The sequence below is a fragment of the Protopterus annectens genome, chromosome 13.part0 (assembly GCF_019279795.1).
Source record: "Protopterus annectens isolate FY-2018-M chromosome 13.part0, PAN1.0, whole genome shotgun sequence".
Taxonomy (NCBI): domain Eukaryota; kingdom Metazoa; phylum Chordata; order Ceratodontiformes; family Protopteridae; genus Protopterus; species Protopterus annectens.
The window spans coordinates 504,239,431-504,255,856 of NC_056747.1; the positions used below are offsets into that span (position 1 = coordinate 504,239,431).

At 38.4% G+C, this 16,426-nt stretch overlaps 1 protein-coding gene across 1 annotated transcript in view; it reads right to left on the reverse strand.

Moving 5' to 3' along the window:
* Nucleotides 1-16,022, reverse strand: part of LOC122787923 (dynein beta chain, flagellar outer arm-like) — a 5,188,001-nt gene extending 5,171,979 nt beyond the window's left edge. The window contains exons 1-3 of the mRNA XM_044054850.1: nucleotides 15,925-16,022; nucleotides 15,663-15,835; nucleotides 1,903-2,096 (exon numbers count right to left, since the gene is read on the reverse strand). Coding sequence (XP_043910785.1) covers nucleotides 1,903-2,096; nucleotides 15,663-15,835; nucleotides 15,925-16,022 — 465 coding nt within the window. The remainder of the gene's footprint in view (nucleotides 1-1,902; nucleotides 2,097-15,662; nucleotides 15,836-15,924) is intronic.
* Between the last annotated feature and the right edge of the window lie 404 nt (nucleotides 16,023-16,426).

Consider the following 16,426-nt stretch of genomic DNA (forward strand, 5'->3'; position numbering starts at 1 on the left):
GGTTTGCAGATGACTGCATCATCTGTCTGAATTAACCTGAATGCCAAATTTCCCTTAAAAAGTTCTTAGAAATTTCAGGACTGACAGCAAATCTAAAGAAAATGTATATCCACCCGCACCCCACCCCACCTATGGCATCCTCAAGCTCCTTACACACTACTAAAGTCCTCTGCATTTCATTAATCACATAATTTACCTATTTAGGCATTGGGCCTGCTTGTAAGTTCCATAACACTATAAACCTGAACCTTCAACCAGTACTACCACCAGTACTATAGGAGGTCAGAGATAAACTGTATAACTGATGCAAGCAGGTTTTTCTCTTTCCAGAGTAAAAACAGATAATTAAAATGTTAATTTTATCAAAAATCATCTTTGTGTTCAGGCAGCTCTCTCAGGCAACTTGTGAAATATATTAATTATTTTTAAAAAGCTAAGACTGACTACCCTTGAAATGGTGAGTTCCCAGTGATTATGTACTTAAGTCTTAAGAGAGACTGTATTTTTCTAGTATTCAGCATAACCACCCCTCTTCTATTAGCTGGTTCTATTATACGGTATGTTCATCTGAGAAACTGAATTTGGCTGATCTAAGAATTAAGACCTTTAAACTAACAGAGACTAGACTTCTCCATATACCTTCTTACAAGGTTTTGAATACAAGAGGATGGAAATATGGTTTGAGAATCATACTTAGGATCATAAAGTATGGAAAATGACTTTGATATTACCCTCTGTACCAGAGGGTAACCCTCAGGCCAAACAAGAACATGAAGCACTTTGGTGGGATAATTGAGTTCAAGTTGGTATATTATACATTAGGGATATAAGGGGCATGATATTAAATCACATTAGTTTAGTCAACGGAGTAGAATGGCTATTTCAAGAGAGAGAGAAAGTTGTACTGGTGGCAATATTTTTAGATCTGTTATTACTACCTGTGTTTGCACACTACAAAATAAGGCACTGGAAGTTAACATTAAGAATGCCAGAGGTAAGTCAACCTTACATTTAAAGCAAAAGTGATTTGCATTCACTCATTAGAATATGATGATTTATATATAAAATATAGTGTCATGAGATTTCTGCAGAGAACTGTAAAGTTTTAAATATGCTGCACAAGACAAGACAAGAATTTATAAGCCTTATTCAGTTCCATATCAATGAATTACAAGTCTCAGTGGCTCCTGGATCAGTTATATCAAAGAAGGAGGGAAAAAATGATAAAATTATGTGGCTGCAATCAAGCTCATGCGACTTATCTATATACGGTACAGGTATGTTCTAACGCCATTCCTCTGTGGGGGGACACTGGAAGTATTGGATCATCATTTTGAACTTTAATTTCTTAGGGTGACAAGATGAAGTTTTGGTTACTTGAAACTTCATCTGCTAACCATCAACTGTCAAAACAGGATTAGGAATGTAGACAGAGGTGGCTGTCTGCTGGATAACATTAGGAGTCAGTTGCAACTCAGAGAGCACACATCTAGTCTCTCATATGAACGAACATTCAATTTCACAAAGTATTTATAAACTAAAATGTTAGAGTATTTCTTATTTGGACATGGAAAATGGCATGAATATCATTTACTTTTTTGTACTGTCAATGATTTTTATTATAATATGTATTGCTACTTGTAATTTGTTTTAGATGCTTTTATTATCTTTATTGTACTGTATGCTGGCTGTTTATATTTTCTAATTAAGGTTCTTCTATTTAAGAAAATGAAAAAAAAATTAGCCTGTGTTACCAGTCAGTATCAAAGTTTAACATTGTTGTACACCAATACATTCAAAAACAGCTTCTTTAACCTTGAACTTCCCCGGATGCATTATAATTGACCCTTGTAAGTAACATATAATGCTGTAATACAAATGAAAGCTGTTCACTAATCATACCTCAACAAGACCTTCAATGACATCTACTTCCCCTGTGAATTTGTGTAGAACATCCACAAGTTTGTCCATGCTAGCAGTGCTGCCCCGTGATAAGGCCACATCTGTGCAGAGAAGAGGTAGGTAGACTTGATGCAACAGTAGGTCAAGATGTTTCAAAGGTGTTTTAGCACAATCTATTGTTACCACATAATCAGCTATAAAAATAAGTAGAGAAAAGAATTATGTAAGAAAGCATTCATTCATTCTACAACTCTGCCAGTATACAGTATCTGTGAAATCTCTACACATTCAATATAATACAAAAGCTAGATGCAAATTATCACAAGATTGTAATCTTTATTTGTTAATATGGGTAGTTTGCACAGTATTGTTGCAATTATAACAAAAAATCTCAATCTTTTTGCATTTGCATGTCTTTGTCTCATGCTTCTAAAAATAAACTGTAGTTTCCCCAAGTATATTCAACAGAAAATGAGTGGTGATAATGAGGACTGAAAGATAACAGCAAAAATTCCCAGTGTCATTTGCTAGACATCCTCCCTTACCAGCATACTGCAGCCATTCTGCAAGGAAGTCATACGAGGGCTACTGTGCAAGTGAGACTCATTCAACAGGGAGTGAAGCAATCTGCAGAACACTAAGTGCCTAAATGAAGATATGTTTGCAGCAGCTATGCAAATTAAGATCAATGTTTTCCATCATGTCCTTGTCATGTCATAAAAGCTCTAGAGACAATAACAGAACAACTTAAATTTGATGGGAATGTATTTATCAAATCAAAGAAGCATATTTCATAGTCCATTAAATTCTAAAGGGCATGTTTGTTCATCCCAAGGTGATCTCTGATTCTTTACTGAATTACTACTAAAAACTTAAGAATGAAAAAAGCACAGTTGTAAGTAAACTTACCACAACAGTAGATGTTCGAATAGATCACATTTCCGGTAACATAAGCAATATGGGTCCTACACAACTGCTACTAGCTAGCTTTTAAAATCTAAAGGGCACCCTCCACACACTCTATCAGGAGCTTGACAGGAACTTCATATAAAGGATGGTTAAGAATGCAAAAAGCTCACAATCCTCTTGCCCCAAAAAGAGAGGCAGTAGCCCTGAAAAAAATGTTAGGAAACATACATAACCAAAAAGAGAAACTATATGCACATATATACTCTGGCAGTACAATAAACAGCAAAAACAAGGGGGCTGGCGGGAGGATACAGCTACTAAAAACAGTGATCTATTAGGACATCTACTGTTATGGCAAGTTTACTTACACAAATATATTATGTTCAACATTAAATCACTGTTGCAGAAGCCTAGGCTATATGGGTAGATTACCACAGCTTAACAAGTCACAAGGGAGAAGGAGGAGTCCAAGATCCCCTGGAGAATGGTCCTAGCAAAGCTTTTTCTGAACCTGGAAAAGGAATCCAGTTTGTAGTGCTTTGCAAAGGTATGTACAGAGCAGTAGCATAGCTAGAATGGGGCAAAGGGGACAGTTGCTACGTTTTAGGGGATACAATCATCTGATCACTATCACTCATTAGTGCCTACAGACATTTAAAAATAAATAATAGTATTGTATCGTGGTCAAAACTGAGCACTTCAGCACAGTGTGTAGCAACTGAAGAAAATGTTTTTTTCTCTTCAAGTCTGGAGAACAGGTATTTTTGGAGGGTAGAAGGACAAAAGATTGGGAAATGGCACCAGGCACACAAACAGTGAGCTACACATCCAGTAGAGAGGAACAAATCACTGCGTATAGAATACTTCTAGAGTCCACCTATTTCCAGAAAGCCATTAAAAAATCCAAAGCCCTAGTGGAATGTCCCTACCTCTGCCTAGAAGTGGCTTATTATGGTGAGAATGAAAAAGAAATAGCATGAGTAACCATCTAGAAATGGTCTGCTTTGACACTGGTTGTCCGTTCCTCTTTTCTCCATAGGAGACAAACAGCTCATCAGTTTTCCTGAAGGCTTGAGTTTTGTCATGGTAGTATCTGAGCTGTCTGTAGACATCCAGAATATGAAGAAATTTTTCTCCTTTCTTTCTGGTAGGAGGATAAAATACAGAGAGATTCATATACTGGCACAAAGTAAACTTGTGACCACTTTAGTCATAAAAGAGGGGTTAGTTCTCAGAGAAGCCCTGCCCTTGTAGAAAATGAGTAAGAATAGACTCACCATAACGGCTTGTAACTCAAATACTTCCTTAGTTGAATTCAGAGCAAAAAGTAAAACAATCTTCCATGTTAAAAACTTCAAGTCAGCCTGATGAGCTGGTTCAAATGAAAAAAAAGTAAGCTTTTCAAGCACAAATTTAAGATCTCAAGGAGGAGCCACGTTTTCTAAGTGGTCAGATATGCAAAACCCCTTTTATAAACTGTTTGCTTTATGGATAATTAGAAATGAGTGAATTCAAGGGCATGCAAGCAAATATCGCCAGCTAATAAGCCCTGACAGAGGAGAAAGAAAAGCCAGAGGCAGTTGGACTATAAGAGGGTCCTGGTTCTTTGAATGACAACAACTAGAAAATATTTTCCACTTAAAAATAAATGATTTCCTAATAGCAGGTTCTAATTCAATACCTGCTGCATGTCCTCAGGATAAAAATCTAACTAAAAGGTATCAAATGATATCATCCAGGCAGTCAGCTGAAATGTTTTCAGGTTAGGGTGCATCAAACAACCTCTGTCTTGCATGAGTAAGTCCAGTCTGTGGGAAAGCCTGCAGTAATTGCCCTTGGCCAGTTTCAAAAGCAGGGAGAACCACTGTTACCTTGGCCAGAAGGAGATCACCTCCACAATCTTTAGGGAGTCCTTCTGGATCTTTAGAAGAACCCAGGATATTAGTGAAAATAATGGAAAAGCATAGAACATTCTCATCCATGAGAATGATAAGATATCTGTCTTCCAGGCTTGTTTGCAAGGAAACCTGGGGCAGAATTTCTTTACATGTCTGTTCTGAGAAGAAGTAAACAGCTCTAAGTGAGGTGTTCTCCACAGTTGGATAAATTATTGGGAAACCCAGCATTCCATTTGTGAGAGTCTGTCTTGGCTCCCCTGTTTGTTTGCTACAATGTATGCAACATGAATAATCAAACTAAGATGAACTGCTACCTCCCAGGCTACAATAATAAATCTACAAAGGGATAAGATCTAGTATCCCAGTTTGCTCATGTACCACATTACCATGGTGCTGTCTGTGAAAAGTACAGTTTTGTACCTACCATAAATGTAGATGTTCGAGGATCCACATTGCTGCAGTCCTAACCATTGGGTAGTCCGCTGTCCAGTCGGCCCGAATACCAAAGTATATGGCTGACGTCGGTCAAGGCGCATTAGACTGATGTCAGGACGTCAGGGTACTAATGCGCATGACCGACGTCATATCCTCAGTCTTTTCTTGCCCCAGATGTCAGAAGACCCTAAAAAGACAAGGCCCAAACCAAAAAACCAAAAAACCCTGCACCAAACATATACACAATATATACAAATGTACAAGAGTATATCCTAACCCACACCACCACCCCTAAACACAGAGGGGAAGGAGGGATTGACTGCAGCAATGTGGATCCTCGAACATCTACATTTATGGTAGGTACAAAACTGTACTATGTTCTTCATTCCACATTGCTGCAGTCCTAACCATTGGGTAGAATCCCAAAGCAGAGGTAAGGGAGGCTGGCAAATCATAAGGAAGCAGGAGCTGTCAACATGCCTTGCAAAATAGCTGTGGCAAAACCAGCCCTAGATTTAGAGTAGAGAGGAAGATGGTAATGCTTAGAGAAAGTATGCACTGAACTCCAAGTAGCTGCCTCCAAAATATCCTTAGTTGCCACCCCTTAGAAATGCTGTTGAAGTGGCAGTAGCCCTAGTGGAATGAGGCCTAATCCCAGCTGGAATCTCCTTGCCATGATGGGAATAACAAAATGAAATGCAAAACCCAATCCACTTAGAAATAGTTTGCTGAGACACAGGCTTGCCCTGAGAACTCAAAGCAAAAGAAACAAACAATTGCTGAGACTGCCTGAAATCCTTAGTCCTGCTTAAATAATAACGCAACTGCCTATGAACATCTAAAGTGTGCAAAATCTTTTCCCCTTATTTTGGGGATCTGCATAGAAAGTAGGCAAATGAATAGTTTGGTTTAAAGCCACACTAGAAACCACCTTAGGCATAAAGGAAGGATTAGTAGTAATGATACCCTATCCTTATGGAAAATCAAAAGGGCTCTACTGCCATAAGGGCCTGCAACTCAGAAACCCTTCTTGCAGAAGTAATAGCCAACAAAAAAGCAGTCTTCCATGACAAGTATTTCAATTCAGCAGTAGCCGCAGGCTCAAAAGGTTGTAGAGTAAGTTTTTCCAACACAAAATTGAGATCCCAAGCAGGAGTAGGAGCTCGGGTCTTATATTCTTTGCCCCTCTAAGAAACTGCTTGAACAAAGGATGCGAAAACAATGGTGGGTCACAATCATAGTGAGCTGAAATTGCTGCAGCATGAATCTTAATGGAAGAGAAGGACAAACCTTTGTCCAATAACTCAGTAAGATATTGAAGAGCCACACTCAAATTAGGCTCAGAAATCTCCAAATTCTTTGCTGCACTCCAAAATAAAAATCTCTTCCATTTTTCTGCGTACACTTTCCTTGTACTAGGTCTTCTGGCTTCCATAATCACATTTAAAACTTGTTGAGGAAGTTGAGACCTGCTGTGTTTCAGAACAGAATATGCCAGGCTGTTAGATGAAGAGAGTGAAGCTTGACATTGAGCAGGTGACCGTCCTTCTGAGATAACAGATGCGGAATCAAAGGCAAAGGCCATGGAGGCTTCCTTACCAGACTCCTTAGTAGTGGGTACCAGTGTTGCCGAGGCCAATCTGGAGCTATTAAAATCATCCTTGGCTTGTCTTGTCTGACCTTTAGGAGCACCTTTGGAAGAAGAGGCAGAGGTGGAAAGGCATACACATGAAGATTTGTCCAACTGAAAGAAAGAGCATCCACTTTCCAAGCTGTGTGATGAAACCCCTTTGTGCAAAACTTTGGCAGCTGGTGGTTTAGTGGAGAAGCGAACAGATCTATGTCTGGAGTTCCCCATGACACTGTCAATTTCTGAAATACATGAAGATCCAGTTTCCACTCGTGGGGATCCATGATTTGTCTGCTTAACACATCTGCTAAGGAGTTCTGTGCTCCCGGCAGAAACCTTGCCTGAAGAGTTAGTTGCAAGCTGAGCGCAGTCTCCCATAAAATCATTGCTTGCCTGCATAGAGGATAAGAATGTGTTCCCCTTGTTTGTTGATGTACCACATGACAGTTGTGTTGTCTGTTAGAATCAACACCTGCCCAGGAAGAAGTAACTCCTTGAAAGCCATTAATGCAAACTGGACTGCTAACATCTCCTTCATGTTGATATGTAGATGCTGAAGTCTGGCAGGCCACTTGTCTTGTATCCACTTTCCATTTAGATGAGCTCCCCAAGCAATGTCCGAGGCATCTGTCGTTAAAATCTGACTCGCCTCTGGCCGGGTCACAGAGAGTCCCTTGTTTAGGTGACATTCCTGAGCCCACCACAAAAATTCTTTTTGAATGCAAGGTATTATTTGAATGACAGTGTCCAAATCCTGGCAGTGCTGTGTCCATACATTTTTGAGATACCATTGCAGCTTCCTCATATGCAGTTTGGCATTGGGAAGCACCAGAATACAAGATGCCATGAACCCTAAGGCTTGAAGGACTGTCCTTGCAGTCAGCCCGGACTGAAGAGATAATTGATGGAAGTAATTTGAAAGATTCTTTTGTTTGTCCGGGGTTAAAAAGGCCATCTGGGCTGCTGTATTCAGTCTCACACCCAGAAAGCACATGTCTTGAGAGGGTACTAGACTGGACTTTATTTCGTTCACAGAATACCCTAGGCATCTTAGCACTGCTATGACATATTCCAAATGCTGTAGAAGGTCTTCCTTTTCTTGAGCCAGAATCAGGCAGTCGTCCAAATAAGGATAGATTTGAATTCCTTTTAGCCTGAAGTAAGCTATCACTGAGCCAGAACCTTTGTGAATACTCTGGGCAGTAGATAAGCCAAAGGGCAATGCAGAGAACTGATAATGAGAATTTCCAGCTCGAAACGCAGATACTTTCTGCAACTTAGTCTTATAGGCACATGAAGGTAAGCTTCCTTGAGATCTAAAGTTACCATCCAGTGATCTTTGCCCAGCAGAGGTAAAAGCTTTTGTAACGTCAACATTTTGAACTTGGGAATGTCCAGATAAGTGTTGAGGATAGATAAATCCAAAATTGGTCTCCACGTGTTCCCCTTCTTTGGTACTAGGAACAGGCGAGAATAAAATCCTAGGCCCCTTTCTGGTACAGGGACTGGCTGAATGGCCCCTATTTGGAGTAACAGAGAAATTTGCTTGTGAGCCTCTTTCCTTTGTGGAGGAGGAACGTCTGGCATGCCCTTGAAAGGGGGCAAGGTATGGAAATAAAACCTGTAACCGTGGTGAATGATATCCAAAACCCATCTGTCTTGAGTAATTAAATCCCAATTTTCTTTGAAAAGAGACAGTCTTCCTCCCAAAGGAGCTGCCAGACGAGAATGTACTGGCAGCCGAAAAGGCAGGTCATTGGGTCTGTTTACGAAAGGACTGACCCCTGCCCTCACCAGAAGTCTGAGCAGGAGAACTCCCTGTTCTAGGCCTAAAAGAACCTTGAGCTCTGCCCCTACCACGTCTAGACCTACCCCTAGACTGGGAATCATAAGCAGGATATGTCCATCCCTTAGTAGGCCAATTTCTGCTAAACTTTGGAGGCTGCACCTGCAAAAAATCTTTAACAGTCTGCATAGATTTAGCCTTGTCCTCCATTTTCTTTAAAACTGCTTCCACAGGTGAACCAAACAACACATCAGACTGTAAAGGAGCATCCAAAATCCTTGTCTTAACATGCTCAGCTAAATTCTGATCCCTCAACCAAGCGTGCCTGCGAAGAACAGAACCAGTGGCAGCCACCCTCGAGGAGGCCTGCACAGCATCAAAACCACATTGCAAAGAATGCTTACCCACTTGTTCAGACACATGAACTAAATCCAGCAACTCTTTACACTCAATACCTTCCGCCAGAGCATCCACCTTAGATTTCAATTGTGAAAGGAGATAATTTTGATATTTTAGCATGTGAAACTGACAATTCAACGCCCTCATGGCTAAAGTGGAAGAAGTATACACTTTCTTTCCCCATCTATCCAAAGCCCTTGCCTCTTTATCAGAGGGAACAGGATTTTTAACAACCGAGGCCTTAACACCCTTAGGCCCCTGAGAAACAATTTCTGGGTCTGCCCTAGGACTCTTAAAAGATACTTATGAGCTTCAGGCACCCTATAGTACCTATCAGGTTTAACAGGGCAGGAGGCAAAGAATCAGGGTTCAGGAAGCCTCTGCAAAACATCTTCCACCACATTCAACACAGGAGGTATAGCTAAGGGCCTATGCTGGGGTAAAACAAGAATTCCCTAAGCCTCTTCCTGGAATCAGAGAAATCTTGGCCTTCCCATTTAAAATGCTCCCTCATGGAATGCAGAGTCTCTGAAAATGAAAAATCCTCAGGAGGAGAAGCTGAAGGAGTGGAATCATCCACATCAGAATCAGAATAATGAGGAAACTCCTGCAAGTCTTCAGCCGAAGACTCAGAAGCCTCTGAACATTGTTCAAAACTCTCAAACTCAGGCTCCACCCTAGGCCTCTTATCAGGAGGGGGCATAGAACCTCTAATCATAGTAATCAAATCCTCTGCCATTTTAAGCATATGTTTCTTAGGCACAGAACCTGAAGTGCTAGGAGAAGCCCCCACTGAAGCTAAACTTGGCCTACCTCTCAAAGAAGTCTTGGAAACAGAAGGAGAGGCTCTAACTACCTTAGGAAGAACAGTTACCTGAGAAGCCCCCTCAGCCTGGCCTACCTCCTGAGAGGGCACATCCTGTAACAGTAAAGTCTCTGCCTGAGACTCCACAGAAACTCCTGGCAAAACTTCTGGCTCCACTGAGCCTTCTAAAGAACCGACGTCCGGGACTGCCGGTTCTTCAACCCTAGGCTTTGCTGCTTTGTCCTTGCGCTTTTTGGATGAAGCGGGCGTCGGAGCATCCGACGGCATTTTATAATTACAACGCTTCCCAAACACTAACCTGGCACAGTCTAACCTTCTCTTAATAGTGCGTTTGTTAAATCTAGCACAAGAGCGGCATCCAACAACGTCGTGCTCAGGCCCTAAACAAGGTATACACAAAGTATGGTAATCCCTATGAGGTATCTGTTTCCCACAAGAAATACAGTTATTCACTTTTTCTGACATCCGGTTAAATACTGAGGCAAGAAAAACCAAAATGTTCCCAACGGGTACTTAGCCAACTTTGATTCGGTCTGAAACTCCGACTTCAGAAAATTTCAGAACGCCAACCTGCACTCGCAAAACTGCTTCTGCATCGGACCATGCGGCAAAAAAGACTGAGGATATGACGTCGGTCATGCGCATTAGTACCCTGACGCCCTGACATCAGTCTAATGCGCCTTGACCGACGTCAGCCATATACTTTGGTATTCGGGCCGACTGGACAGCGGACTACCCAATGGTTAGGACTGCAGCAATGTGGAATGAAGAACATCTTGCACAGGCCCTGGAAACCACAGATGATTTAAGGCTTTCAAAGCATTTATTACAGCAACTGTCTGTTTGACATTGACATGTTTTTCTCTATCTTGTTTGTTCCACATACCTTTCACTTCACTCTTTTTGAAACCACTCCCCAAGCCAGGTCTGAAGCACTGGTGATAATAGACTGCGGAGGTGGTAGAGGTGAAGGGAAGACCTGGATTCAGAGAAAATTGGTCTACCACCACAGAACCACCATCCTTACAAAACTGAAAATAGGGCTCTGAAAAGATAAAGGGTTAAGCTGCTGGGTCCTGACTGACCTTGAGTACCACTGGATTTTTCTCATCTGAAGTCTAAGTAAGAGAATTCTGAGACTCATGAAAGCCAGGTTCCCAGAATCCAGAGAAAATCCCTGGTGGGTGCTTGGCTTTGAGTTGAAATAATCAGGAAGAACTTTAAGACCATTTCTACTTTATCTGGAGGAAGAAAAGTTCTTCCCAGGACAGAATCAAAAACACATCCCAAGAAAACAATTTTGTGAGATGTGATGAGGAAAGATTTATGAAAGTTTACTTGAAACCCCAGACTGTGTAGAATACTCTGAACACTTTCTAAAGACTTTTGACAACTGGTAAAAAAGAGTCAGCAAATATAAGGCAATCATCCAAATACAACAATATGTGAATGCACTGAACCACGAAATAAGCAATTACTGGAGCCAGACACTTTGTAAAAACTCTTGCAGTCATAAATAGTCCAAAGAGAAAAGACAGAGAACTGATAATGTCAGATAGATACAGGAAATATTTAAAAATATCTGAAGCAGTTGCCAGAGCTAATGTGGTAATAAACATCTTTTAAATCTAACTTTACCTTGAAAACTAGTAAAGGAACCAGAAGTAACAGGATCTGAATAGACAGCATTTTCAACTTAAATACTTTACAAAAAGATTGAAATAGAAGAGGTCTAGCAAATGCCTCCAAGTCCCTAATCTCTTTGGCACAAGAATAATCCATATAATAAATTCTCTCTCTCTTTGTGTCCGTAAACAGTTTTATGATATGACTCCATGAAATAACATTTGATCTAGAAGAGGAAGAATCAGGGAAATTTGGGTTATTACGCAAACAGGAAACTTGTAAAGGAAAGAGGGAATCCTCATTGCCAAGTGGACCTTTGTTGAATGATTTTCAGAATCCAGTTGTCTGCAACAATGCAGTGTCACAGGGAAAGATGAGAACTCAAGGAGAGGTTTTCAGGTGGCTGACACCTGACAGAACATGTGGGGGAGTGAACTTTAGCTTTGAAAAGTTGGCTGGTATCACTGGAGTAGAACCAATATAGCTTAGGCTGCTGCAACAGTGATCTAATATTGAACATCTTGAACTATTCAGATAGGCTTTGGGAAGTCTCATTATATTCTGTTCCTTAAAGTTAATTTAGAGGTGGTCTCTGCCTAGTCTATAATATAATGTAATGCCTGACCTGATTTCCTTGAAAGTCCATTTCTGGAACACACTGCTGAGGAAGCTAAGACCAGTCTGGGGAATTTAATATTAAAAATTAACTACTAGAAAATAAAATGTGACAGATATTTTATATTCTTGAAAGGCACTGCATAATGTAAGATTAAGCTGACAAACACAGCAAGTCTGCCATCAATTTTCTTTAAAAATAATTTGAATTAATGTATGAGAAGAAAAAGTATCAATATGGAGTTATGACAATTAAGCATCTTGAAGGACAGTATTTGATAAATTTGCCAAGTAAGCATATGAACCTATGCATGTTTCTGTGCCTCAGCACACCACATAGACCTCTTCATCTACATCTTTCCTATTTGTTTTTCTTCCACGATTTCTAAAATACCTGTTATGCATTCTTGTGGTATCTGTAGTCACAAATTTTATGCATCTTGTTTGTTGTTTAGATTAAAGTAATTGTTTCATTAACTTAATTCCCTTATTCTGGTTCCATTTTTCACAACCTGTAACAGTATGACCACTTTGTCTTTACACTTGCAGAAGCATCAGTTTCTCATCTACTTTACATATACTAATTTATCGTGTATCTGCACCATGCTTAAAATCTTTTTCTTACACCACTTTCATGCTTTTTATGGTTTTCAATATTTTTGGTAATGATTATATTATAGGCTTTGATCCTAGAGTTGCCTAAAACAAAGAATATTTTAACTTTGGCTGTAGACAGCCACTGCTTAGAAATTCACTGCCTTTTAAATGTTTAGGTGTTCTGCTATATTAATACAAAGAAACATCTAAGAGTTCTATGTGTGAGCATTTTAGTCTCATCAATTTGGGTGGCATAATTCAACTATACATAAGGATTTGCTGGAACATAACATCAGCCAAGTCAAGGCATGGAAACAAATAATCAGGACTGATTCATAATGAATGTGGATCTGTAAGATGTTCATATTCGTCCTTCACTTTCTTGTACATTTTTGATTTCTCTTTTGAATCTCTTCTCATTCTATTCGCCATTTCAGTATCACTGGGCTGATCAAAGAGGGGAACTATAAGTACACACCCTTCTACAGTGGTTCTGAACAACAGCTGAAAATGAAAGAGTATGGTAGCGGCTTGTACAGGCAGATTTACTTGTAATCCTCTCCTTTCACGTCTGAATACATTATAAACAAAACATAACTTAGCTCTATAAAAAAGGTAAGAGTTACCAAAAGCATTACCAACAACAGTTCACTTAATCCACTCATTTTACCTAATAATAAGGAAGTGCAGCACATAATTCAGACAAAACTGGACAGAAATAAGAAATTTAGAAATACTGAACAGGTAAGTGAAGAAGTTCCAAGTGAAACAGGTATCGTACACTAAAACAATAACTTAAACGAAACAAAAGCAAACTGGAACATGAGAAACAAAATTGAAGAAAAACCACTCCAAGCCACAGCGTATAAGTAAGCACTTTCGTTTACTAGGATAAGCAAACTTCTTCAGACAATTAAACAAACCCAAATGGATTCTTATATATCACAAATTAAATGACATCTTCAAACCCTGCCTACAATTAAAACGGCAACCAAAAATAGCTGCCTTACCTTGTTAAAGCTAAATATTAACTATCCTTACATACATATACTATTATAAAAAGCTTTTTACACACACACACACACACACACATATATATATCTATCTATATATATATATATATATATATATATATATATACAACTGCATACAAGTCATAACCAACAATTAGAAAGACTTACAAGCAAATATTTATCTATACATTGCATAAAAATATTATATACATAAACAGAAATATATTTTAAATAACAAAGTAACTACTCCAATCCAGAAAAAAAACCCTTCTCATAATTTTATGTTTCTTGCCATTGATAAAATAGTAGATAATGATAAGGGGGGTCCATCATCTTTGAAATTAGATGAAAAGGAATTAGCATGGCAGATGAGACTTAATGCACATACCCCCCCCCCCCAGGACTTAATGACAGTTTGTCTATTAAATGTATTCTCAAGTTAAAATCTCTTGTTAGGTAGTTTCTAGTCATTTTTTCATTTCTCCATTATTATTATTAATAATATTATTAATTCTCTCACATATTTATAATGTTTTCAGCAGGGTATTAATATATTGACCCCCCCCCTTTTTTCTTGGACTGGAGTGGTTACTTTGTTATTTAAATTGGATTTGTGTTTATGTATATAATATTTTTATGTGATGTATGGATAAGTATTTGCTTGTAAGTCTAATTGTTGGTTATGACTTGTATGCAGTTGTATATATATATATATGTGTGTGTGTGTAAAAAGTTTTTTATAATAGTATATGTATGTAAGGATAGTTAATATTTAGCTTTAACAAATTAAGGTAGCTATTTTGGTTGCCGTTTTAAATGTAGACAGGGTTTGAAGTTTGGTTTGATGATGTCATTTAATTTGTGATTTGTAAGAATTCATTTGGGTTTGTTTAACTGTCTGAAGAAGTTTGCTTATCCTAGTAAACAAAAGCACTTACTTATATGCTGTGGCTTGGAGTGTTTTTTCTTCAATTTTGTGTTTAGTGAAGTTTGTGTAGTTATTTTTAGTGAAACTGGAACATGAAGATCGCAATAAGGAAGCTGTCGTACAAATTCACAATTTTTTTGGCAACTTTAGTTTAGCACTTTAGTCCTTAACCAAGGACTTCATATGAACTAAAATTGCCAATACATTTGTGAATTTGTACAATGGGTTCCTTGTTGTGTTCTTCACTTTCCAGTTCCCTTCTGTTTGATTTGAGTAAAGAAGTTCCTGATATGAGCTACAGTGCCATCAAGATGATTTATATATGGTCACCAGAGTCAAAATTGACAAGTAAGTTGAACAAACATCCCAAATCTATGTTTACAGACAACTGAATAGCTAGTACAAGCTGAAAAAGATGCATTAAAATAAGGGTGACATTAGCAAGTTCTCAAAGCATGAAACATACCAGCCAATGGTTGAGTAAAGAAGTTCATGAAATTGGCTACTGTGCCCTCAAGCTGTTTAAAATATGGGCACCAAACTGGCAAATAAATTTGCTGAAGAAACAACCCAAATCTAGACAATAAGACATTATAATGTATTGTGTACATTACTGGGCTGAAATAAAGGAATACCTCTGCAAACTAACCTTATAAGTGACAGTGACTAGCTTCCTACTACTGTGCTACCTAAGTTACCTATAAATAAGAAATTTAATACTATCCACCATCACTAAATCTGACTATCTGCAAGCCATAAATATTCTAACATTTATTTTGCAGATTATTATATAGACCAGCCACAGTTTTACAGGAGTATTAATTTCCCATTTAGACCATCATGCTGTGACTTAAATGGTAATATAGTCCGTATGCAGATCAGAATAATTTTTCTTTCCATTTCTCCACCTCTCCTTTACTAAAAAAGAGATGATGGAACCACTGTTACAGTTCTGCTAGTTATATATAATACATCTTCTAAAATGTGTTCTAAATACAGCATAGCATATATAAACACTGTATTGTCTGCTAATGCCAGTGTTATTCTAATTCAGATTTAGAAATACTTAAAACCACAACAAAAATGTGGAAAACTCACCAATATTTTCCAGAGTTAGTTTTGTCACTTTGATGAACTTCAAGAAACAAATGCATTTACTCTGCAACCCTGAAGATGGGGTAAGGCAAGCAGCAAGTGCTCCTTTTGAGGATGCAAAAAAAACATAAAGCCTACGGATATCTTCATTTCTCAAAAATTCAATGAGGTGTATCCTGCAGCAATAAAGTTAAAACAGAATTTACATTTCAGGTAAATAACACTTTTGATTGATGTTTTATTAGGTCTGTTTCCCTTTGCTTACCTGTATTCAGGATTTTTAAGAAAGGTTTTAACCTCATCTGGTCTCGGTCTAAGTGAGGATGAGATTCTCAGTTCAAACCAGTGAATTAAATCATCCATATTTATTCCTTAAGGAAAAAGACATTTATTTGTCAAATACTTCAGCTGAAACATCAGGAATGATTTTAAGTTCAAAATTTTAATGTGGTAGTCAAACAATTGCTTCGGTCTTAAAGAATATACTGGCAATATTGCAAACATATACATAAACGTTTCTAATAAAAGGAATAACAATATATAATACAATTTAAATGATTTATACTACAGTTCTTTATACAACAGTTATTCTTCATGCCACACATGATTTGCAGTGTTTCTAATTTTTCACACACACAAAACCTGTATAAAACCCTTCTACTAAAGTTGATTCAAGTATTCTTTTAATGTTTCCAACCCTCTATTATATCAACCCATCTTAAACCCCAATCATAAACCCCAATATAGGCTGCTCAAAATAACTATCC